This window comes from Ambystoma mexicanum, chromosome 1p (assembly GCF_040938575.1).
Source record: "Ambystoma mexicanum isolate Mex_15411 chromosome 1p, UKY_AmexF1_1, whole genome shotgun sequence".
Lineage (NCBI taxonomy): Eukaryota > Metazoa > Chordata > Amphibia > Caudata > Ambystomatidae > Ambystoma > Ambystoma mexicanum.
The window spans coordinates 105,689,408-105,714,978 of NC_090921.1; the positions used below are offsets into that span (position 1 = coordinate 105,689,408).

Sequence of the window (25,571 nt, forward strand, 5' to 3'; positions counted from 1 at the left end):
TACAGAGAATGCTTTATGGACTGAGAAAACGTTCACAGTTTGTGTCATGTGGAGTAGAGAGGATGAGGGGTCTCGGGGCGAGCAGGACAAGCGGCGGAAGCAAATGAACCTGCATTTAACAAACAAAACATGTAATTCTCTTAGGCCCCGCATGGGGGCCAGCGTCAGTGGGGTCTTGATGGAAATCTTCCATCCGTCTGTTTCTCGGGCCAGAAGGCGTCGTCGGTGGGTAGCTCTAAGGACAGAAACAAAGAGAAAGAAGTAAAGTTAGGTTAGGTTACTGAGGTGCACAGATCAGGGGGTGTTTGGCGAGAGACAGGGAGCTCTGAACATGTGAAACTCTCTGCTACCGGTCTCCTGGTGCTTCCATATATTAGGGGGACCAGATGTCCCAGTATTTCACACTCTCCCCTTTCTCCATGACTTCTAGCCTCCAATGAGCTTTTAATAAACACATACTTTGCGAGGAAAAGCCACATAGAAGTAGGAATACAGTTTCATTGGAGTCAGATGTCTATGCTAGTCCTTCTTTTGTGTTTATGTCTGCTGAAACTGTAGTTATACTTCTATGTCGGGAGCGTGCTGGTTTTTATTTAAAAATCTGGTCGCCCTATCCTACACCCAAGTCATTTCAAAGTACTCTCAGTGTTTTGAAGGTGCTGGGCCTAGCTGTCTGGCACTGCTTTGAACCAAGCAGGGGCAGTGTTGCACGAAAGGAGAGCCCTCAAGTTTCCCTTTGTCATGCATGATAAGGGCATCCAGTCCTGTTTTTTTTCTGTACATTCTGGGACTTGTAGTTTCCCTAATTAAAATGGGAAAACAAACTACCATGCCCAGAACTTAAAGAGAAAACACAGGATTGGGTGACCTCATGCATGGCAAGGGCAAGCTTGAGAGCTCTGAGTGTTGAGAATTTTGCTAAATAAATTGAGCTCATAAGAGTAGTCTAGAGAGGGCCTTCTTTTCACTTTTGGATATTAGGTAGTGCTAAAGCAACACCTGTAAGCCAAAATATTGCAGTTGAGTACAGGTAGGAGCGAGATGGTATATAAGGAGGGACCCACATATTGTGGGTATTTGGCTATTTATCAATCCATTGACAGCCAATGGACATGCTTGTCTCTATGACATTTCCCATCTACTTCCTGCTCATCCCACCCAAAGCACACCTTATTTTTAGTGTTTTAGTGTTTAGTGTTAATAAAGTTAGTGTTAATGCCGGTAAGATAGCTCAGCGGATTGAGCGCTCGCTGCTGTGATCTGAGTGTGATCTGCAGGTCGCAGGTTAGAATCCCGGCAAGGCCAACTCAGCCTTTCACCCTTCCGAGGTCGATAAATGAACACCATTTTCGGTTGGGTGATATTGTATGTATGTGCTCTGTAAAGCGCTTTGGATTAAGGCGCTATGCGCTTTGGATTAAGGCGCTATACAGATAAAACATCATTATCATTAATTTAAAGCAGTCTACTGAGACTTAATGGCTTAATTGGAGCTGTAAATACGCTTCTGGTGTGGCAAAAATGTCTAAACTAAGCGGGCCTTCAGCAGTGTGTCCCTGCACTGAAGTTCTGTTTACACAGGAATTGACAAAGCAAAGAAGCACAGGCAATGCAAACAGGCAATGCAAACAGGTTTGCCGTGTGTATAGGTGTGAGGCATTTGCCAAGCACTGCCATCATATGCCCAGGTACATGCACCATTTTGCAGCTTGCACCATTAATGGCCAGCCTTACCACTATGGCAGTGCCTGGCAAATGCCTTTCCCAGGCCTCCTCAAAAGCCAAAACTGTTGGCATTGCCAATGTAATGCCTTCTCCATTGTAACCAAAGACAATGCCTTCTCCATTGCCTCCATCCTTCTATGTGGTGTCCCACAGGGGTCATGCTTATCGCCCCTTCTCTTTAACATATACTCACGTCTTCTCTGTGTTCTTCTGTCGGCCATGGGCATATATTTTGCCAATTATGCCGACGACACACAGATAGTCATCAAACTTACAGGCGAATATCAAAAAGATCTTGAGTGTATTAATCTCATCTTTAGGGAAATTCAGAACTGGATGGCCCTGAATTCTCTGGCCCTCAATAACTCTAAAACTGAGTTGCTCATTGTGGGCACTCAGCAGCTGCTAAAGAAACTGGATGTGAAATACGAGAACTTTTTGATTGGTCATCACGTTATTCACGTATCAAAAAATGTAAAAACTCTTGGGGTATACTTTGACCCTCAGCTGTCTGTTACTCGGCAGACCAACTTCCTCAAGTCTTCTTGCCACTTTTACATCCAACTTCTATGGCAGATCCGTCCTTATCTGTCCAGAGAAAATCTTGCATTGATAGCGGCTGCAATTGTGAACTGCAAGCTGGACTACTGCAACAGTCTTTTGATTGGTACATCTCAGATAAATATTAGAACATTGCAGGTGATCCAGAACAGCGCAGTGCGAGCTGTGCTTGGACTTGGGCGCAATATGCATGTTTCTGAAGCAAGACGCAGCCTGCATTGGCTGCCCGTTCAACAAAGACTGCACCACAAGGGGCTGTCAATCGTGTACAAGTGCTTGCATGGCAAGGCCCCATCATACCTCAAGACCAGGTTAAAAAAGAAACCTGATGGTCGTTTATTACGATCCAGCGCAACATTTCTTTGTTCCAACCTATGTTTACGCTGAAGAGGTTTGGAGGAGCCAGTTTCAATTCCTGGGCATCCACCCAGTGGAACTCCAGGCCAAAACATCTGGCCAATATCAGTTCAGTAATTGTCTTCAAGAAACAACTGAAAACCTTCTTTTTTGATCTAGGCCATGGGTAAGGCCTCCTCACCCTTTTGCAGTTGACACTACTCTTATCGTGTCTGCTTCATACATCCCATGACTCCTGATTTTGGTAGAGTCCGTCTTGTTCCTACCATCCTTGTTGTCCTTTGTTATACTCTATGTTCTTTGTTGTCTGTTTCTTTCTCCACCTGTGTGGGCCCTGAGACCTCAATGGTTAATGCTGCAATACAACAGCATAGATAGATAGATAGATAGATAGATAGATAGATAGATAGATAGATAGATAGATAGATAGATGTGTTATTAGTATGAATTACGGTGGTTGTTCTCCATAAAACATGATCTTGATCCTTACTACATTTCTTGCAGGCTCCAGCCTTGTGCATGCATCTCCCTTCATTTCTGCAAGACTCAAGACAGCCTTCTGCCCATGTCTCCTGCATCCTTTCTGCCTCATCGCTTCCTTTCAAAACGTTTTTACTCAGGGTTTCAGCACAATTACCGACCTGCCAAGATACACAGGGTCTGACTCACAGCTACGTTTCATATTGGCGCAATCCCATGTGTGGCAAATATCACAACGGTAATTACCTCAAGTGGAAAGAAGAAGCCGCATTTTAAAAGGTAAATGCCTCCAGCAGTAAAATAAATGGATAATACGTCTGAATTTTAAGGGCAAAGCACTCCTGTCATTACCCGATTGTGTAAACTTCACACATAAAACATTCTCGCACTACAGCACGCAGTGCAGGTTTTAATATTGTTAAGCCCAGCCCAGAGCTCACCCTCTTTTAGGTCGTCATTTCATCCATTTCGGGAGGATAGCTCAGGGGCAATGCGCTCGCCTTAAACGAGACAGAACACCACAGGGTCGATCCCCTGGATGCGCGCTTAGATACCTCTAGGTATGAAGCGCGTTATATAACCAATAACAATTACATTTCTGTGTAGGATTTATCTCTGTAGTGGGGGATTGCCAGCCATAGGACAATTATTGTTGGGGTAATGCGTTGCAGTAATTTTACCACAGCAAGCCGCCAGAAATAGCAGATTTGAGCATCTTGTGGTATTTTTACCTTCTGTAATGAGTCATATTTTACCGCCAGCCATACTTGGTAGTCAATGCCGGTGGCAGTCATACCACCCTTACGAAATTGAAGTCCCAAATCATTCTGAAGCCAAGATACACGAGCGGTAGTGGGGTGCTTTTTGTATTCTCAGTGCATTGCGGAGGCATTGCAGGGGGAGTTACATTAACTCCTCGTCCCTCTTCCTCGTCCCAGTAATTACTTGTCAGGTGCCAACCTCCCAAACAGGATCCATTCCAGCTTTTCAATATCGCATACATGCCCCACCCCTCTCCACTGAAAGTATAACACCCCCACCCACAATAATGTACCAGTTTAATACCCCCTAGCACATCATGGCCTTTTCCACGACACACCAGGGCGGAAGAGGTGGGTTGCAACGAGACGAGGAAGAGTAGGACTGGGATTAATGAAGTTTACTGGTGAGTAACCGGCTCATTACCAATCAGTCAGGCTCTGATGCAGGATGTAACACGAAACAAGTCAAGATTTTGGAAGGAATTCAATTTTGGAAGAAGAAGCTCTTTTTTACGGGGGGAAATAGTTCATTAAGTTATCATTCTTCCTTGTAAACTCTGGGCTGTGCTCGTCTTTACACTGAAAGTACTTCCTGTTTTTCGATATATAACCAAACCAATCTTCAAACTATACCCCTAGCAATTCATTGTGCTCACATTATTCTATCGCCAGAAGTTTAAGATTAATTCTATAATTCTAAACCTTCGAGCCATCACTTCTTCGTTTCACATTATCCTCAAACATATCATTCTGGCTACCCCAACAAATTGGAGGGATTTAGGTGTTTGGTGGGATAACGAACCCCATAGTATAAAGTATAGGGAGAGCCACCTTATACAATAGAGACTCGGTGGCAAAGATTGTACAAAGAGACCGGTCGAACCCGACAAGTTCAGAAAGGGCGGGACTTGTGAGCAACGCAACACGTTGGGTGGAAACCAAAAGTAGCCATTTGTGACATTAGTGCCACCACCATGAGACAAAAAAGAGCATTTGAATGTTCAAGTCTTTCATAAATCATGGGTGGTGTGGGGGGATCGAAGATATCTGTGCCCGCTGCTTTCAAGCACTTAAAGGCTTCTACTGTACTCTCTGGGTATTGATATTGATATTTTATTTCTATCGTGCCTGTACACAAGAGTTTCAGAGCGCGGATCACTTTGCCCACTCAGGAGGACCTTACGAGTTTGGCAATATTGCTGCTGGCAACAGCACCAGACAGAATTCCTGTTGACGCAAAAGGCCCTCATGATTCAGAGACATGTGGACACTTCCGTTAGTACGCATTTTGGAGTACTCAGGTCACCATTGGGGACATGCAATATTACCACCCACGGTAATACTGCCCGAGTAATATGGCATGGAGACGATCACATGCAGTAATGCTTTCATGTGGAGGAATTTTCCTCAATACAATAGCAGCCAGAAACTCTGAATTTGGCAAAGCGCAAAAACTTGGGGTATTTCCATCTACCTCGTGGTTTATCGCTACGGCCAAACCCGTAATTACCCCCTCAGTCTGTTTACTTTGGCACTATCTGTGTCTTAATCCAATAGATAACTTTGCATCAGTGCTGTATCTTCAAATATGAAAGTCAATTTAGTAGGTTTCAAGAATAGGTTGGAACAATGAGATCTTACCATGTCCACAAGTGGGCAGCCTAGCACCCCAGTCCGCTGAAACTGCCAATCCGGTCCAGCTTGAAGCCGAAGCAGCCTTGAGACGTGGTCTTCTTCGTCCGGCCTCGAAACTTCTTCTGGTTGTTCATGAAGTCACTGAAGAAGCGTAGCCAGGCGCGGTTTGGGGCCTGCTGGGAGGAGTCTTCAGCATCTCGGAGGGGACGTCGGGCGGGAGCAAACCGCAGCTCGGCCGAACTGATGCTGCTACTACTGTCGTCATCGGCCGCTGCGTCAATCCGCTCCTCTGCCGAAATCAGCGCAGTGATCTCCTCGCCGAGAAGGTCTGCTAGAGTCTGTAGAGGGGATATTAAAAATAAGGGTGAATTCACAAAGATGAGTAGGTGGTATGACATCACAAATGTTGCCTTTAAATAAATTGATCAAATAAACCATCTAGTGACATCCATTATTTAAGTGCCAAGACTTAGTTCAATGGGCCTCATTACGACTTTGAAGGTAGCCATGGCGCTATTGGCGCCATGGCTGCCTCCAAAATCGGGTCTGGGTTCCCTGAATGGGGAATTACCGGGCCACTCCAAGTTTGGAGGGCCCAGTAATTCCTCCTTCAGGGAACCCGGGCCCGGACCTTCCCCATTCCCATTTGAGCCCCCAGAGAGCTCAATGGGAATGGGTGCGGGAGCTAACAACGGGCCGATTACGATCGGCCTGTTGTTAGCCCCATGGTCCCCTCGCGGGACCCGCTCTGGACGTCTGGTAAAACCAGACTTCCAGAGCGGGTCCCGCGAGGGGACCTCGTAATATTGCGGAATGGGTTTAACGGAACCGCCACTATTGTGTGTTGTGCACTGTACATAGTAATTATTATTATTATTATTATTATTATTATTATTATTATTATTATTATTATTATTATTATTATTATGAGTACTGGTATTACAGACTGAACCCTGAGGAAGAGGCAGATGAACTGCAGAAACATGCTCGCTATTATATTAAATTTGAATTAGTTGTCCCTCTATTTTCTAAGTAGACAGTACCATCTGGCCCGATCCCTCTGTCACTGAGGACTATACATCGAGAAACACAAGGAAGACACGTTTGTGGCTACTGAGTTGTAAGGAGGTAACCACACTTCCATACTAAGAACAGTTTTTGGCAGCCTAGGGCTTTGTCCATTTTAGAACAATCTGCACCAATATTGACAATATTTTGTTTGGGCCACTTTGAATATTTTAGGAAAGACTGATGGAGATCTGTTTACGAGAGGGGCATTCTAAATGCGCCAAGCCGGCCATCAAACTATATTGAGACAATATCTTCGGGTCCTGGAAGCTAAGACTTTATTCCTTGAGAAAGCAGTCAATTCTGCGAAACATGTGCTTGCCATGGCAAATCACATACACTGATTAATGTTGCGTACATATGTGTGTGTACAAGGCAGAACATAATACAACCAAAATCTGGACTAACAAAAATGAGATGCACAAAATGAGAATTTGGAGTATTGAAAAGCCTATTGTTTGAACACCTACATAAATGACCCAAAACTAGAAGAAAAAACAAAAGGTTATGACATTAAGGATACTAAAAGCTCAAAAGTTCTCAATTTATAACGTACCAGAGCAACCACGACCTACCCCTGGGCCCACCACATGCATGTACCACAATGAACCCCTGTCTGCACACAGCTACACTACTAGAAGGGTGCGGGGGGATTGACATAATGTTTAGCGGTACAGTAACTGATGAACCGAGGACACCCCTACTCAATCGTTTGAAGCATCCTCCCTCAACACCAAAAATCTATCCCTTGGCCTTAGAAATCTCCACAGTCAACATCTTTCTTTACATAGCACAGAACCTAAGCATCACACAGAGTAGGCACGACTAATAAATACCCACCGATACGCAATGTATCAACATCCGAAGGATGAGTATTACCCGTGTGTGCGACCTGCAGTGGATCGCTCTATCAGGGGTCCAAGAAGGATGAGTAATTTTAGTGCCTGTAACCTTTGGTGGATCACTCAATCAGGGGTTCTCATCAGCCATGAAAGCCAAGAAGGATGAGTAATTTCCATGCCTGTGACCTACGGTGGATCGCTCAATCAGGGGTTCTAATCAGCTATGAAAGCAAAGAAGGATGAGTATTTTCCGTGCCTGTGACCTGCGGTGGATCGCTCCATCAGGGGCCCTCATCAGCCATGAAAATCAAGAAGGATGAGTATTTTCCGTGCCTGTGACCTGCGGTGGATCCCTCCATCAGGGGCCCTCATCAGCCATGAAAACCAAGAAGGATGAGTATTTTCCGTGCCTGTGACCTGCGGTGGATCCCTCCAACAGGGTCTCTCATCAGTCATGAAAGCCAAGAAGGATGAGTATTTTCCGTGCCTGTGACTTGCGGTGGATCTCTCCATCAACGGCTCTCATCAGCCATGAAAGCCAAGTTCCTCGCCAGCATTGGAGAACTCATGACTCTGAAAGCAGGTGTGCACCGAGGCTCGTCACGCATGTCCTATGAGAGTCAATGCTAGTGCCATGCATTACTTCCAGTGGCAAAGAGGAGCAAAGTCTCAGCTACACTGCAAGGAGGCAATGCTCCAGTTGGGACGTGCAATGGGACACTGGGCCACTAGTCATGCTCTCGCATTCCTGACGGGGGCAGATAGTGTCTGACGGACTAGTAACCTGGACAAGCCAGAGGGTGAATGAATAAGCATGATCACTTGTATAGACCACTATGCAGTAACTACCACTGCATGATGAGAGGTCCTGTAGACAGCCGATGTCCCGAAGAAGGCCGCTTGGCATGCATAGACACAGCAATAGAGTGAGCCCAGGACTCTCTGGGGGACAGACCGCACCAGAGTTGACCGAGTGTGTCTTCAGAGTCCCTTTGTGGGCAGAGTGGTCTGAAATGTTCATGATAGCCACTGTGAGGCCTTGCCACTAGAGGTCATTTTTGACCCTGAGATATCAAGGACTCCCTGTCTCCGCGATTACCTCTGGGATATTGATATAGATGAGAAAACCTATACTAGACAAACTGTACAAGAAAATGGTGCATTTATTGGTGCACAGCTCGTGCACTTCTCATTGCGCCACTTGCTTAGGATGACCTGCAGTCTGTTCACGTGAGGATTCGCTTGAAGGTCCTCTCTTCTCACCGGAAGAACTTCCACAAGGGCACCGCAGGTTCTCGAGCTCTAATTGAAACTTTTAGGAAGTGTTGGAGCTTGACTGTGTTTCTGTATGCACGTGTGGAGCTTTTCTTTAAGGCAAGTGGCTTGTTCCTCTCAACAGTGCTCACCTTCAGGGCCTCTTTAGGAGTTTGGCAGAAATACCTCCATTAAATGTAGGAAACTCTGTTACCATTTCCACACCCGCTAAATGCCAATTACCTCCTGATTCAGCGTTACTCTCCATTTTTGGGGTCCCGTTGGACTCCTTTGGGAAAGGCGGTATAGCTGCATGCGGTGATACCAACAACCATTCACCCCACATTTACTGCTCAAAATACCACTTGCTGTCCACTCACAAGCTGCTGATTTTGCTGAGTTTGGGTTCCTAAATCCCGGGAGGATAGCTCAGGGGCAACGTACGCACCTTGGAAACAAAACAACGCAAAGCAACACAAGTTCGAACCCCGGATCTGCGCTTAGAAACCTCTGTGTGGTTAAGCACTTTATAAATATGCAACTAAGACGAAAACAATTACACTAATAAAAAAATAAAAAACATTCCTGAAACAGCGCCTCGATGCCCGTGGGCTGTGTGAGGGCTTTAATAATGTTAAATAAATATATTAGGCAGAGCAGTAAAACAAATGGGGGCTCTTTCCATGAGTCATAGCATAATAATAATTTGCATTTATATAGCGCTATGAACCCTAAGGCATCTGAGCGCTGCTTATTATTACCCACAGTGTGTGGTGCTGATTTATCGATCTCAGATGGATGAAAGGCTGGGTTGGGCCCTGCCGGGATTGGATGCAGGCTCTGCAGGGATGTCAAAGTGAGCGCTCTATTCGCTGTTCTATCTGACCGGCTAGAGGTGTAAAAGTCTTGGGTAAGCCTTTTGCGCATTTTCTTTACGGTAGGGCTCATTTTCCTCACTTGTATAGTGGAGCTGAGGGCCGGATTGCAACTTGCGTTTCCACCGCCTCCCTTTGTCTCCGCCCTACAAATGCCCGAGAATTTGCACCGCAATGCAGTTTCAGAAAAAAGCAGGCAAACTCCATAAGGATCCATTGTACATGCAATTAAATGCTGCCTACCATGCATGCATGGCAGGCAGCATGTACAAGTACAATTAAACACTGCCTAGCATGCGTGCATATCACAAATGCAGAAATATCACATAGAACCGACTCTTCGCATTATATTTAGCAAAAGAGATAAATAAGTTAATTATCAGTATTGATATATCGACCAATTTGATGAGTGTGCCATTACCACATCTTACCCGTTTGCCCCAGGTTGCTTATTGTATGGTGGCTGTTGTGCGTTGAGCTACTAACACAAAGCACGAAGAACGAGTTGCAGTGTCCTGTGTGCAATGCGAGGGGCCAGGAAGAATGCTGGGACCAATCATAAGAGCAAACTGAGGTGGCATGGGATTGGGGAGAAGGTACACATGTATAAAGCACAAAAACCCTTGAACGGTGTCCAGGAGCTAAGTGGGCAGAGAGTGCAGAACCATCACACCCGTTTTACACGCAAATAGTTCCATGAATCAGGGCCTGTAACTGCAAGGGTGTGGGAACAAATTGCAGGGCAGTGAGTTCTTCTTTGGAAGAAAAAGTACCTAGATGCATTCAAAGAGAACCTGCCGGAGAATATCATCTGCTATGATGCAGCGCAGTCACAACTGCATCACCTCTGCCAGCGTATAATGCAGCGCAGTCACAACTGCATCACCTCTGCCAGCGTATGATGCAGCGCAGTCACAACTGCATCACCTCTGCTACTGTATAATGCAGCGCAGTCACAACTGCATCACCTCTGCTAGCGTATAATGCAGCGCAGTCACAACTGCATCATACTGCTAGCGTATGATGCAGCGCAGTCACAACTGCATCACCTCTGCTAGCGTATGATGCAGCGCAGTCACATCTGCATCACCTCTGCTACTGTATGATGCAGCGCAGTCACAACTCCATCACCTCTGCTAGCGTATGATGCAGCGCAGTCACAACTGCATCACCTCTGCTAGCGTATGATGCAGCGCAGTCACAACTGCATCACCTCTGTTAGCGTATGGTGCAGCGCAGTCACAACTGCATCACCTCTGCTAGCGTATGATGCAGCGCAGTCACAACTGCATCACCTCTGCTAGCATATGATGCAGCGCAGTCACAGCGCAGTCACAACTGCATCACCTCTGCTAGCGTATAATGCAGCGCAGTCACAACGGCATCACCTCTGCTAGTGTATGAGGCACACAGTCACAACTGCATCACCTCTGCTAGTGTATAATGCAGCGCAGTCACAACTGCATCACCTCTGCTAGTGTATAATGCAGCGCAGTCACAACTGCATCACCTCTGCTAGTGTATGAGGCACTCAGTCACAACTGCATCACCTCTGCTAGCGTATGATGCAGCGCAGTCACAACTGCATCACCTCTGCTAGCGTATAATGCAGCGCAGTCACAACTGCATCACCTCTGCTAGCGTATAATGTAGCGCAGTCACAACTGCATCACCTCTGCTAGCGTATAATGCAGCGCAGTCACAACTCCATCACCTTTGCTAGTGCATCACCTCTGCTAGTGTATAATGTAGCGCAGTCACAACTGCATCACCTCTGCTAGTGTATAATGCAGCGCAGTCACAACGGCATCACCTCTGCTAGTGTATGAGGCACACAGTCACAACTGCATCACCTCTGCTAGTGTATAATGCAGCGCAGTCACAACTGCATCACCTCTGCTAGTGTATAATGCAGCGCAGTCACAACTGCATCACCTCTGCTAGTGTATGAGGCACACAGTCACAACTGCATCACCTCTGCTAGTGTATAATGCAGCGTAGTCACAACTGCATCACCTCTGCTAGTGTATAATGCAGCGCAGTCACAAGTGCATCACCTCTGCTAGTGTATAATGCAGCACAGTCCCAACTGCATCACCTCTGCTAGTGTATAGTGCAGCGCAGTCACAACTGCATCACCTCTGCTACTGTATGATGCAGCGCAGTCACAACTCCATCACCTCTGCTAGCGTATGATGCAGCGCAGTCACAACTGCATCACCTCTGCTAGCGTATGATGCAGCGCAGTCACAACTGCATCACCTCTGTTAGCGTATGGTGCAGCGCAGTCACAACTGCATCACCTCTGCTAGCGTATGATGCAGCGCAGTCACAACTGCATCACCTCTGCTAGCGCAGTCACAACTGCATCACCTCTGCTAGCGTATGATGCAGCGCAGTTACAACTGCATCACCTCTGCTAGCGTATGATGCAGCGCAGTCACAGCGCAGTCACAACTGCATCTCCTCTGCTAGTGTATAATGCAGCGCAGTCACAACTGCATCACCTCTGCTAGTGTATAATGCAGCGCAGTCACAAATGCATCACCTCTGCTAGCGTATAATGCAGCGCAGTCACAACTGCATCACCTCTGCTACTGTATAATGCAGAGCAGTCACAACTGCATCACCTCTGCTACTGTATAATGCAGCGCAGTCACAACTGCATCACCTCTGCTAGCGTATAATGCAGCGCAGTCACAACTGCATCACCTCTGCTAGTGTATGAGGCACACAGTCATAACTGCATCACCTCTGCTAGTGTATAATGCAATGCAGTCACAACTGCATCACCTCTGCTAGTGTATAATGCAGCGCAGTCACAACTGCATCACCTCTGCTAGTGTATGAGGCACACAGTCACAACTGCATCACCTCTGCTAGTGTATAATGCAGCGCAGTCACAACTGCATCACCTCTGCTAGTGTATAATGCAGCACAGTCACAACTGCATCACCTCTGCTAGTGTAGAATGCAGCACAATCACAACTGCATCACCTCTGCTAGTGTATAATGCAGCGCAGTCACAACTGCATCACCTCTGCTAGTGTATAATGCAGCGCAGTCACAACTGCATCACCTCTGCTAGTGTATGAGGCACACAGTCACAACTCCATCACCTTTGCTAGTGCATCACCTCTGCTAGTGTATAATGCAGCGCAGTCACAACTGCATCACCTCTGCTAGTGTATAATGCAGCACAGTCACAACTGCACCACCTCTGCTAGTGTATAATGCAGCGCAGTCACAACTGCATCACCTCTGCTAGTGTATAATGCAGCGCAGTCACAAATGCATCACCTCTGCTAGTGTATAATGCAGCGCAGTCACAACTGCATCACCTCTGCTAGTGTATGAGGCACACAGTCACAACTGCATCACCTCTGCTAGTGTATAATTCAGCGCAGTCACAACTGCATCACCTCTGCTAGTGTATAATGCAGCGCAGTCACAACTGCATCACCTCTGCTAGTGTATAATGCAGTGCAGTCACAACTGCATCACCTCTGCTAGTGTAGAATGCAGCACAATCACAACTGCATCACCTCTGCTAGTGTATGAGGCGCACAGTCACAACTGCATCACCTCTGCTACTGTATAATGCAGCACAGTCACAACTGCATCACCTTTGCTAGCGTATAATGCAGCGCAGTCACAACTGCATCACCTCTGCTAGTGTATGAGGCACACAGTCACAACTGCATCACCTCTGCTAGTGTATGAGGCGCACAGTCACAACTGCATCACCTCTGCTGCTGTATAATGCAGCACAGTCACAACTGCATCACCTCTGCTAGTGTATAATGCAGTGCAGTCACAACTGCATCACCTCTGCTAGTGTAGAATGCAGCACAATCACAACTGCATCACCTCTGCTAGTGTATGAGGCGCACAGTCACAACTGCATCACCTCTGCTACTGTATAATGCAGCACAGTCACAACTGCATCACCTTTGCTAGCGTATAATGCAGCGCAGTCACAACTGCATCACCTCTGCTAGTGTATGAGGCACACAGTCACAACTGCATCACCTCTGCTAGTGTATGAGGCGCACAGTCACAACTGCATCACCTCTGCTACTGTATAATGCAGCACAGTCACAACTGCATCACCTCTGCTAGTGTATAATGCAGTGCAGTCACAACTGCATCACCTCTGCTAGTGTATGAGGCGCACAGTCACAACTGCATCACCTCTGCTGCTGTATAATGCAGCACAGTCACAACTGCATCACCTCTGCTAGTGTATAATGTAGCGCAGTCACAACTGCATCATCTCTGCTAATGTATAATGCAGCGCAGTCACACTGCATCACCTCTGCTAGTGTATGAGGTGCACAGTCACAACTGCATCACCTCTGCTACTGTATAATGCAGCACAGTCACAACTGCATCACCTCTGCTAGTGTATAATGCAGTACAGTCACAACTGCATCACCTCTGCTAGTGTATGAGGCGCACAGTCACAACTGCATCACCTCTGCTGCTGTATAATGCAGCACAGTCACAACTGCATCACCTCTGCTAGTGTATAATGTAGCGCAGTCACAACTGCATCACCTCTGCTAATGTATAATGCAGTGCAGTCACAACTGCATCACCTCTGCTAGTGTATGAGGCGCACAGTCACAACTGCATCACCTCTGCTACTGTATAATGCAGCACAGTCACAACTGCATCACCTCTGCTAGTGTATAATGCAGCGCAGTCACAACTGCATCACCTCTGCTAGTGTATGAGGCGCACAGTCACAACTGCATCACCTCTGCTGCTGTATAATGCAGCACAGTCACAACTGCATCACCTCTGCTAGTGTATAATGTAGTGCAGTCACACTGCATCACCTCTGCTAGTGTATGAGGCACACAGTCATAAATGCATCACCCCTGCTAGTGTATAATGCAGCGCAGTCACAACTGCATCACCTCTGCTAGTGTATAATGCAGCGCAGTCACAACTGCATCACCTCTGCTAGTGTATAATGCAGCGCAGTCACAACTGCATCACCTCTGCTAGTGTATAATGCAGCGCAGTCACAACTGCATCACCTCTGCTAGTGTATAATGCAGCGCAGTCACAACTGCATCACCTCTGCTAGTGTATGAGGCACACAGTCGTGATGCTAGTGTATAATGCAGCGCAGTCACAACTGCATCACCCCTGCTAGTGTATAATGCAGCGCAGTCACAACTGCATCACCTCTGCTAGTGTATAATGCAGCGCACTCACAACTGCATCACCTCTGCTAGTGTATAATGCAGCGCAGTCACAACTGCATCACCTCTGCTAGTGTATAATGCAGCGCAGTCACAACTGCATCACCCCTGCTAGTGTATAATGCAGCGCAGTCACAACTGCATCACCTCTGCTAGTGTATAATGCAGCGCAGTCACAACTGCATCACCTCTGCTAGTGTATAATGCAGCGCAGTCACAACTGCATCACCTCTGCTAGTGTATAATGCAGCGCAGTCACAACTGCATCACCTCTGCTAGTGTATGAGGCACACAGTCACAACTGCATCACCTCTGCTATTGTATAATGCAGCGCAGTCACAACTGCATCACCTCTGCTAGTGTATAATGCAGCGCAGTCACAAGTGCATCACCTCTGCTAGTGTATAATGCAGCACAGTCCCAACTGCATCACCTCTGCTAGTGTATAATGCAGCGCAGTCACAAGTGCATCACCTCTGCTAGTGTATAATGCAGCGCAGTCACAAGTGCATCACCTCTGCTAGTGTATAATGCAGCGCAGTCACAACTGCATCACCTCTGCTAGTGTATGAGGCACACAGTCACAACTGCATCACCTCTGCTAGTGTATAATGCAGCGCAGTCACAACTGCATCACCTCTGCTAGTGTATAATGCAGCACAGTCCCAACTGCATCACCTCTGCTAGTGTATGAGGCACTCAGTCACAATTGCATCACCTCTGCTAGTGTATAATGCAGCGCAGTCACAACTGCATCACCTCTGCTAGTGTATAATGCAGCGCAGTCACAACTGAACCACCTCTGCTAGTGTATAATGCAGCGCAGTCACAACTGCACCACCTCTGCTAGTGTATAATGCAGCGCAGTCCCAACTGCATCACCTCTGCTAGTGTATAATGCAGCGCAGTCACAACTGAACCACCTCTGCTAGTGTATAATGCAGCGCAGTCCCAACTGCATCACCTCTGCTAGTGTATAATGCAGCGCAGTCACAACTGCACCACCTCTGCTAGTGTATAATGCAGCGCAGTCCCAACTGCATCACCTGTGCTAGTGTATAATGCAGCGCAGTCACAACTGAACCACCTCTGCTAGTGTATAATGCAGCGCAGTCCCAACTGCATCACCTCTGCTAGTGTATAATGCAGCGCAGTCACAACTGCACCACCTCTGCTAGTGTATAATGCAGCGCAGTCCCAACTGCATCACCTCTGCTAGTGTATAATGCAGCGCAGTCACAACTGAACCACCTCTGCTAGTGTATAATGCAGCGCAGTCACAACTGCACCACCTCTGCTAGTGTATAATGCAGCGCAGTCCCAACTGCATCACCTCTGCTAGTGTATAATGCAGCGCAGTCACAACTGCACCACCTCTGCTAGTGTATAATGCAGCGCAGTCCCAACTGCATCACCTCTGCTAGTGTATAATGCAGCGCAGTCACAACTGCACCACCTCTGCTAGTGTATAATGCAGCGCAGTCCCAACTGCATCACCTCTGCTACTGTATAATGCAGAGCAGTCACAACTGCATCACCTCTGCTACTGTATAATGCAGCGCAGTCACAACTGCATCACCTCTGCTAGCGTATAATGCAGCGCAGTCACAACTGCATCACCTCTGCTAGTGTATGAGGCACACAGTCACAACTGCATCACCTCTGCTAGTGTATAATGCAGCGCAGTCACAACTGCATCACCTCTGCTAGTGTATAATGCAGCGCAGTCACAACTGCACCACCTCTGCTAGTGTATAATGCAGCACAGTTATGACTATATCACCTCTACTACTGTATAATGCAGAGCAGTCACAACTGCATCACCTCTGCTACTGTATAATGCAGCGCAGTCACAACTGCATCACCTCTGCTAGCATATAATGCAGCGCAGTCACAACTGCATCACCTCTGCTAGTGTATGAGGCACACAGTCACAACTGCATCACCTCTGCTAGTGTATAATGCAGCGCAGTCACAACTGCATCACCTCTGCTAGTGTATAATGCAGCGCAGTCACAACTGCACCACCTCTGCTAGTGTATAATGCAGCACAGTTATGACTATATCACCTCTGCTACTGTATAATGCAGAGCAGTCACAACTTCATCACCTCTGCTACTGTATAATGCAGCGCAGTCACAACTGCATCACCTCTGCTAGCGTATAATGCAGCGCAGTCACAACTGCATCACCTCTGCTAGTGTATGAGGCACACAGTCACAACTGCATCACCTCTGCTAGTGTATAATGCAGCGCAGTCACAACTGCATCACCTCTGCTAGTGTATAATGCAGCGCAGTCACAACTGCACCACCTCTGCTAGTGTATAATGCAGCACAGTTATGACTATATCACCTCTGCTACTGTATAATGCAGAGCAGTCACAACTGCATCACCTCTGCTACTGTATAATGCAGCGCAGTCACAACTGCATCACCTCTGCTAGCGTATAATGCAGCGCAGTCACAACTGCATCACCTCTGCTAGTGTATGAGGCACACAGTCACAACTGCATCACCTCTGCTAGTGTATAATGCAGCGCAGTCACAACTGCATCACCTCTGCTAGTGTATAATGCAGCGCAGTCACAACTGCACCACCTCTGCTAGTGTATAATGCAGCACAGTTATGACTATATCACCTCTGCTACTGTATAATGCAGAGCAGTCACAACTGCATCACCTCTGCTAGTGTATGAGGCACACAGTCACAACTGCATCACCTCTGCTAGTGTATAATGCAGCGCAGTCACAACTGCATCACCTCTGCTAGTGTATAATGCAGCGCAGTCACAACTGCACCACCTCTGCTAGTGTATAATGCAGCACAGTTATGACTATATCACCTCTGCTACTGTATAATGCAGAGCAGTCACAACTGCATCACCTCTGCTAGTGTATGAGGCACACAGTCACAACTGCATCACCTCTGCTAGTGTATAATGCAGCGCAGTCACAACTGCATCACCTCTGCTAGTGTATAATGCAGCGCAGTCACAACTGCACCACCTCTGCTAGTGTATAATGCAGCACAGTCACAACTGCATCACCTCTGCTAGTGTATAATGCAGCACAGTCACAACTGCATCACCTCTGCTAGTGTATAATGCAGCGCAGTCACAACTGCACCACCTCTGCTAGTGTATAATGCAGCACAGTCACAACTGCATCACCTCTGCTAGTGTATAATGCAGCACAGTCCCAACTGCATCACCTCTGCTACTGTATATTGCAGCAGTCACACCTGTCTCGCCCTTTGCCAGGGTATATGGCAGCACACTCAGAACTGCATCACATCTGTACAGTATATTACAGCACGGTAACAAGTTATCACCCCTGCTACTGTATATTGCAGCAGTCACACCTGCCTCGCCCTTTGCTAGGGTATATTGCAGCACACTCAGAACTGCATCACATCTGTATAGTATATTACAGCACGGTGACAAGTTATCACCCCTGCTACTGTATATTGCAGCAGTCACACCTGCCTCGCCCTTTGCTAGGGTATATTGCAGCACACTCAGAACTGCATCACATCTGTATAGTATATTACAGCACAGTGACATGTTATCACCCCTGCTACTGTATATTGCAGCAGTCACACCTGCCTCGCCCTTTGCTAGGGTATATTGCAGCACACTCAGAACTGCATCACATCTGTATAGTATATTACAGCACAGTGACATGTTATCACCCCTGCTACTGTATATTGCAGCAGTCACACCTGCCTCGCCCTTTGCTAGGGTATATTTCAGCACACTCAGAACTGCATCACATCTGCATAGTATATTACAGCACGGTGACAAGTTATCACCCCTGCTACTGTATATTGCAGCAGTCACACCTGCCTCGCCCTTTGCTAGGGTATATTGCAGCACACTCAGAACTGCATCACATCTATAGTATATTACAGCACAGTGACATGTTATCACCCCTACTACTGTATATTGCAGCATTCACACCTGCCTCGCCCTTTGCTAGGGTATATGGCAGCACACTCAGAACTGCATCACATCTGTACAGTATATTACAGCACGGTAACAAGTTATCACCCCTGCTACTGTATATTGCAGCAGTCACACCTGCCTCGCCCTTTGCTAGGGTATATGGCAGCACACTCAGAACTGCATCACATCTGTACAGTAGATTACAGCACAGAGATTTGACTTCATCACTTCTGCTAGTATATATTCAGGGACTGCACCAGGGCCTGTCAATCTTTTCAATTGAAATGGGCCTCAGGGGGCCGTGAGCTGCTGCCGCCATCTTGGCAGTCTTATCACAAAGCAACATCTTTAATTCAGCACATAAAAAGTGTGCTTTGCAGCGTACACATAGTAGGGTGCACATGCTGGCGCGCATGCAGTACGCAGCAGCTCTCTTATCACCTCTTTTCCATCACCTCATCCATCCGGCTCTGACTACACTAGCACCTTGAGGACAAAGTGAGTTTAATAGCTTTTGAGTGAAAATGTAGTATTTTTTCTCCCTCCTGGCTGCCTTTCTTTGTTCTGTGCAGAGGCCAATACACCTGTCCCGTGATAATCTGCAGCTGTCACCCCTCTCTCCATTCCTTTATCTCTCCAGCATAATGTAGACACTCGACAGGTGCCTCAAACTGGCTTACGAGCTGCAGGAAAGGGCCCCCCAAACACATTGAAATGGGGCCCCACTGCCCTCCCCCCCCCCCACACCATCAGCCCGCCCTGTGTACATGGCCACACAGTCGCGATCCCATGACTTCTGCTACTGAATATTACAGCACAGACACCCAACTTGATCACTTCTGCTATTTTACGATAGATCGACAAAGCTGCGTCACCTCTGCTATATGTCAGCCAACAGGCACGACTGCATCACCCCATCCAATGTACACTGCAGCACAGTGACGACTGCAGTACACCTGCCACTGCACTGTGCAGCGCAGCGACACAAACAACTGCATCGCCTCTATTGGTGTATATTGCAGAATCGTCACGACTGCATCCCCTCTGCTGGTAAATATTACAGCACAGAGAGATAACGTCATCACATCCGCCTTCTTCCAGCAAACAGACAAAGCTGCCTCCGCTCTATAGTGCAGCATATAGCCAAGGCTACATCGATGTCCCTATATCACAGCACAGATACAGGGCGGCATCGTCTATGTTATATTACAGCACATAGACACAAGGGCATTAACTGTGCCATACAGTACAGCACAGACAGGCTGCATCACCTTCTGCTACACTACAGCACAAGCAGGCTGTGTCACCTCTGCTACACTACTGCACAGACAGGCTGCATACCTTCTGCTACACTACAGCACAGACAGGTTGTATTGCCTTCTGCTACACTACAGCACAGACAGGCTACATCACCTTCTGCTACGCTGCAGCACAGATAGGCTGCATCACCAGCACAGACAGGCTGCACCACCTTCTGCTACACTACAGCACAGACAGGTCGTATTGCCTTCTGCTACACTACAGCACAGACAGGCTACATCACCTTCTGCTACGCTGCAGCACAGATAGGCTGCATCACCAGCACAGACAGGCTGCACCACCTCCTGCTACACTACAGCACAGACAGGCTGCACCACCCCTGCTACACTACAGCACAGACAGGCTGCATCACCCCTGCTACACTACAGCACAGACAGGCTGCATCACCCCTGCTACACTACAGCACAGACAGGCTGCATCACCCCTGCTACACTACAGCACAGACAGGCTGCATCACCCCTGCTACACTACAGCACAGACAGGCTGCCTCACCCCTGCTACACTACAGCACAGACAGGCTGCATCACCCCTGCTACACTACAGCACAGACAGGCTGCATCACCCCTGATACACTGCAGCACAGACAGGCTGCATCACCCCTGCTACACTACAGCACAGACAGGCTGCATCTCCCCTGCTACATTACAGCACAGAGAGATAACGTCATCACATCCGCCTTCTTCCAGCAAACAGACAAAGCTGCCTCAGCTCTATAGTGCAGCCTATAGCCAAGACTACATCGATGTCCCTATATCACAGCACAGATACACAAGGGCATCAACTGTGCCATACAGTACAGCACAGGGACACGACTACATCGCCTCTAAAATATATGACAGCACAGCGACAAGACTTGTCGCCCCTCACACACTACAACAAGGAGCCAGGGCTGCATCACCTTCTCCTACACTACAGCACAGACAGGCTGCACCACCCCTGCTACACTGCAGCACAGACAGGCTGCATCACCCCTGCTACACTGCAGCACAGACAGGCTGCATCACCCCTGCTACACTACAGCACAGACAGGCTGCACCACCCCTGCTACACTACAGCACAGACAGGCTGCACCACCTTCTGCTACACTACAGCACAGACAGGCCGCACCACCCCTGCTACACTACAGCACAGACAGGCTGCACCACCTTCTGCTACACTACAGCACAGACAGGCTGCATCACCACTGCTACACTACAGCACAGACAGGCTGCATCACCCCTGCTACACTACAGCACAGACAGGCGGCATCACCTTCTGCTACACTACAGCACAGACAGGCTGCATCACCCCTGCTACACTACAGCACAGACAGGCGGCATCACCCCTGCTACACTACAGCACAGACAGGCTGCATCACCTTCTGCTACACTACAGCACAGACAGGCTGCATCCCCCCTGCTACACTACAGCACAGACAGGCTGCACCACCTTCTGCTACACTGCAGCGCAGACAGGCTGCACCACCTTCTGCTACACTACAGCACAGACAGGCTGCACCACCCCTGCTACACTACAGCACAGACAGGCTGCACCACCTTCTGCTACACTACAGCACAGACAGGCGGCATCACCCCTGCTACACTACAGCACAGACAGGCTGCATCACCCCTGCTACACTACAGCACAGACAGGCGGCATCACCTTCTGCTACACTACAGCACAGACAGGCTGCATCACCCCTGCTACACTACAGCACAGACAGGCGGCATCACCAGCACAGACAGGCTGCATCACCCCTGCTACACTACAGCACAGACAGGCTGCATCACCTTCTGCTACACTACAGCACAGACAGGCTGCATCCCCCCTGCTACACTACAGCACAGACAGGCTGCATCACCCCTGCTACACTACAGCACAGACAGGCTGCATCCCCCCTGCTACACTACAGCACAGACAGGCTGCATCCACCCTGCTACACTACAGCACAGACAGGCTGCATCACCTTCTCCTACACTGCAGCACAGACAGGCGGCATCACCAGCACAGACAGGCTGCATCACCCCTGCTACACTACAGCACAGACAGGCGGCATCACCAGCACAGACAGGCTGCATCACCCCTGCTACACTACAGCACAGACAGGCTGCATCACCTTCTGCTACACTACAGCACAGACAGGCTGCATCCCCCCTGCTACACTACAGCACAGACAGGCTGCATCACCCCTGCTACACTACAGCACAGACAGGCTGCATCCCCCCTGCTACACTACAGCACAGACAGGCTGCATCCCCCCTGCTACACTACAGCACAGACAGGCTGCATCACCTTCTCCTACACTGCAGCACAGACAGGCGGCATCACCAGCACAGACAGGCTGCATCACCCCTGCTACACTACAGCACAGACAGGCTGCATCCCCCCTGCTACACTGCAGCACAGACAGGCGGCATCACCTTCTGCTACACTGCAGCACAGACAGGCGGCATCACCTTCTGCTACTCTACAGCACAGACAGGCTGCACCACCTTCTGCTACACTGCAGCACAGACAGGCTACATCACCTTCTCCTACACTGCAGCACAGACAGGCGGCATCACCTTCTGCTACACTGCAGCACAGACAGGCTGCATCACCAGCACAGACAGGCTGCACCACCTTCTGCTACACTACAGCACAGACAGGCTGCATCACCTTCTGCTACACTACAGCACAAGCAGGCTGTGTCACCTTTGCTACACTACAGCACAAGCAGGCTGTGTCACCTCTGCTACACTACTGCACAGACAGGCTGCATACCTTCTGCTACACTACAGCACAGACAGGTTGCATCACCTTCTGCTACTCTACAGCACAGACAGGCTGCACCACCTTCTGCTACACTACAGCACAGACATGTTGTATTGCCTTCTGCTACACTACAGCATAGACAGGCTGCACCACCTTCTGCTACACTACAGCACAGACAGGTTGTATTGCCTTCTGCTACACTACAGCACAAGCAGGCTGTGTCACCTTTGCTACACTACTGCACAGACAGGCTGCATCACCTTCTGCTACACTGCAGCACAGACAGGCTGCATCACCTTCGCCTACACTACAGCACAGACAGGCTGCATCATCATCTGCTACACTACAGCACAAGCAGGCTGTGTCACCTCTGCTACACTACTGCACAGACAGGCTGCATCACCTTCTCCTACACTGCAGCACAGACATGCGGCATCACCTTCTGCTACACTGCAGCACAGATATGCGGCATCACCTTCTGCTACCCTGCAGCACAGACAGGCTGCATCACCTTCTGCTACACTGCAGCACAGACAGGCTGCATCACCTTCTGCTACACTGCAGCACAGACAGGCGGCATCACCTTCTCCTACACTGCAGCACAGACAGGCTGCATCACCTTCTGCTACGCTGCAGCACAGACAGGCTGCACCACCTTCTCCTACACTGCAGCACAGACAGGCGGCATCACCTTCTGCTACGCTGCAGCACAGACAGGCTGCATCACCTTCTGCTACACTGCAGCACAGACAGGCTGTATCACATCTGCATAGTTTTAGCATAAAAAGCATCATATTTGCTGCATTGCAGCAGCAGTGGCATGTATGACTCCCCTCGTCTTCCTACAACACCTCTGCTATGCCACAACACAAACCTGACTAGATCGGGTCTACTATATTGCAACACGAGGACAGGACTCCATCAACTCTGCTCTATTACATCACAGAGACGCGGCTGCATCACCTCTCCTATGTTGCAGCACAGAGCTGGGGCAGCATCACCTCTCATGAGTTGCAGCACAGCGGCACTACTTCATCACCTCTCCTATGTTTCAGCACAACGGCACTGCTTCATCACCTCTCCTACGTTGCAGCACAGTGGCACTGGTGCATCACCTCTCCTGTGTTGCAGCACAGAGACAGGGCCGCGTCCCCTCTCCTGTGTTGCAGCACAGAGACGGGGCTGCGTCACCTCTACTGAGTTGCAGCACAGAGATGGGGCTGCATTACTTCTCCTGTGTTGCAGCAGATAGACGGGGCTGCGTCACCTCTCCTGTGTTGCAGCAGAGAGACGGGGCTGCGTCACCTCTCCTGTGTTGCAGCAGAGAGACGGGGCTGCGTCACCTCTCCTGTGTTGCAGCAGAGAGACGGGGCTGCGTCACCTCTCCTGTGTTGCGGGAGGGAGACTCAGTTGCGTCACCTCTTCTGTGTTGCAGCACAGAGAAAGGGCTGCATCACCTCTCCTGTATTGCAGCACAGAGACATGACTGCATCACTGCTCCTCTGTTGTAGCACATAGACAGGGCAGCAGCAACTCTGCTAAACTGCAGCGCAGAAACACAGCATCATCTCTGCTATATCACAACACAAGGACCCAACTGCTTCTCCTCCCTATTTGCTATGCAATAGAGCAGAAGGGGCGACGCATCCCCCCTACTACATTACAGCACAGAGGGAGGGCTGCATCACCTCTATAAACTGAAAAGATATCTCAGTGAGATTACGCACATGCCTCCTGAGAGGTCTGTGTGCAACCTGCAGGCAACTGATCTGAATAACACTCAACATCATCTTTGTGAGGCCCATAAAATGTGTATCATTGAGTTGGGTATTACAAACACCTGTTATTTACAGTGCTACGACGCTGTATGAATGTTACAGTGAGCTATACAGGCAAGCCATTGTTAATATTCTAATGAATGTGATTTTCTCACAGTTACTGTTATGATTATTATTGCGAGTATTACGATCACTGCGAGTGTGATGCTCACGTTATCATACTTGGTCACAGGTGCACTCACTCACCTGCTGCTGGTGCTTGATCTGGGGCGGTGGGCGTGCGAACGCGCACAGTGCAGCCCCTGCGAGGAAGAGCAGGACCAGATAGGACGAAGGCAGTTTCATGGCTTTCAAAGGTGCTTTCACGGGTGCATCCAAAACGAGGGTCTCTCCTCTTGTCGGTCACAGCGCGGTCTTGCTTTCGGTGGATTCCGATGCGAACAAACTTTCCGTCGGCCACAGTCGGGTCGATCGTTCGTCGGGAGCAGTATGGAGGATTGTCTGTCGTTCAAAATAATGTCTATCTTTTGCTGGAGTGGTTTCCAGTTCGTTATAAATTCAAATGTTTCAGATTTCCGAAGTCTTCGGTTGCCGCGCGTGTCTGTCCTGGAGTTGTCAGGACGGGTCTGTTCTGATTTACCCATTCTTGCGCTCCATTTTATTGAGGGTGATGACTGTGAAGTCACGTCTCCCCAGCAACGGGTCCACCCCCTGAACCAGGGCAAAGAATCTTAATCTGGAGCGAAATGTGACGATGGCCTTGCTCCCCACCTCTGACATCACTCCCAGCGAGGAAGGCTTGAATGCACGGGGGCAGCGGCGGTGCCGGCATTATACGACTACTTATTGTGCAGGTTCAACTTTCGATAGAGACCCCCGAGGTGCTTTTGTCCCACGCAGATTCCAAGAATGCTCTCAATGGCTGCGCGCGGCTGAAGCTCAGTGCCCGAATTTTGGGGAACAGGGCACGACCCCTATTCCCGCCAGAAAGCACCTATTATCAGGAGCTGTACACATTTG

The 25,571-nt window shown here is 48.7% G+C and overlaps 1 protein-coding gene across 1 annotated transcript; it reads right to left on the reverse strand.

The window, feature by feature from the left end:
• LOC138566700 (C-type natriuretic peptide-like) lies at positions 1-25,224 on the reverse strand. The gene is made up of 3 exons (XM_069644291.1): positions 24,798-25,224; positions 5,526-5,857; positions 1-235 (listed from the first exon to the last, which is right to left on the reverse strand). The coding sequence occupies exons 1-2, from the start codon at positions 24,894-24,896 to the stop codon at positions 5,546-5,548; spliced, it is 411 nt and encodes a 136-aa protein (XP_069500392.1). The 5' UTR covers positions 24,897-25,224; the 3' UTR covers positions 1-235; positions 5,526-5,545.
• Between the last annotated feature and the right edge of the window lie 347 nt (positions 25,225-25,571).

Bases quoted from the DNA above. Each gene is read 5' to 3' on its own strand.
- LOC138566700 (XM_069644291.1), bottom strand. From the start codon at position 24,896: ATGAAACTGCCTTCGTCCTATCTGGTCCTGCTCTTCCTCGCAGGGGCT. The intron at 5,858-24,797 runs GTGAGTGAGTGC...TCCCCTCTACAG, and splicing joins AGATCAAGCACCAGCAGCAG to ACTCTAGCAGACCTTCTCGG.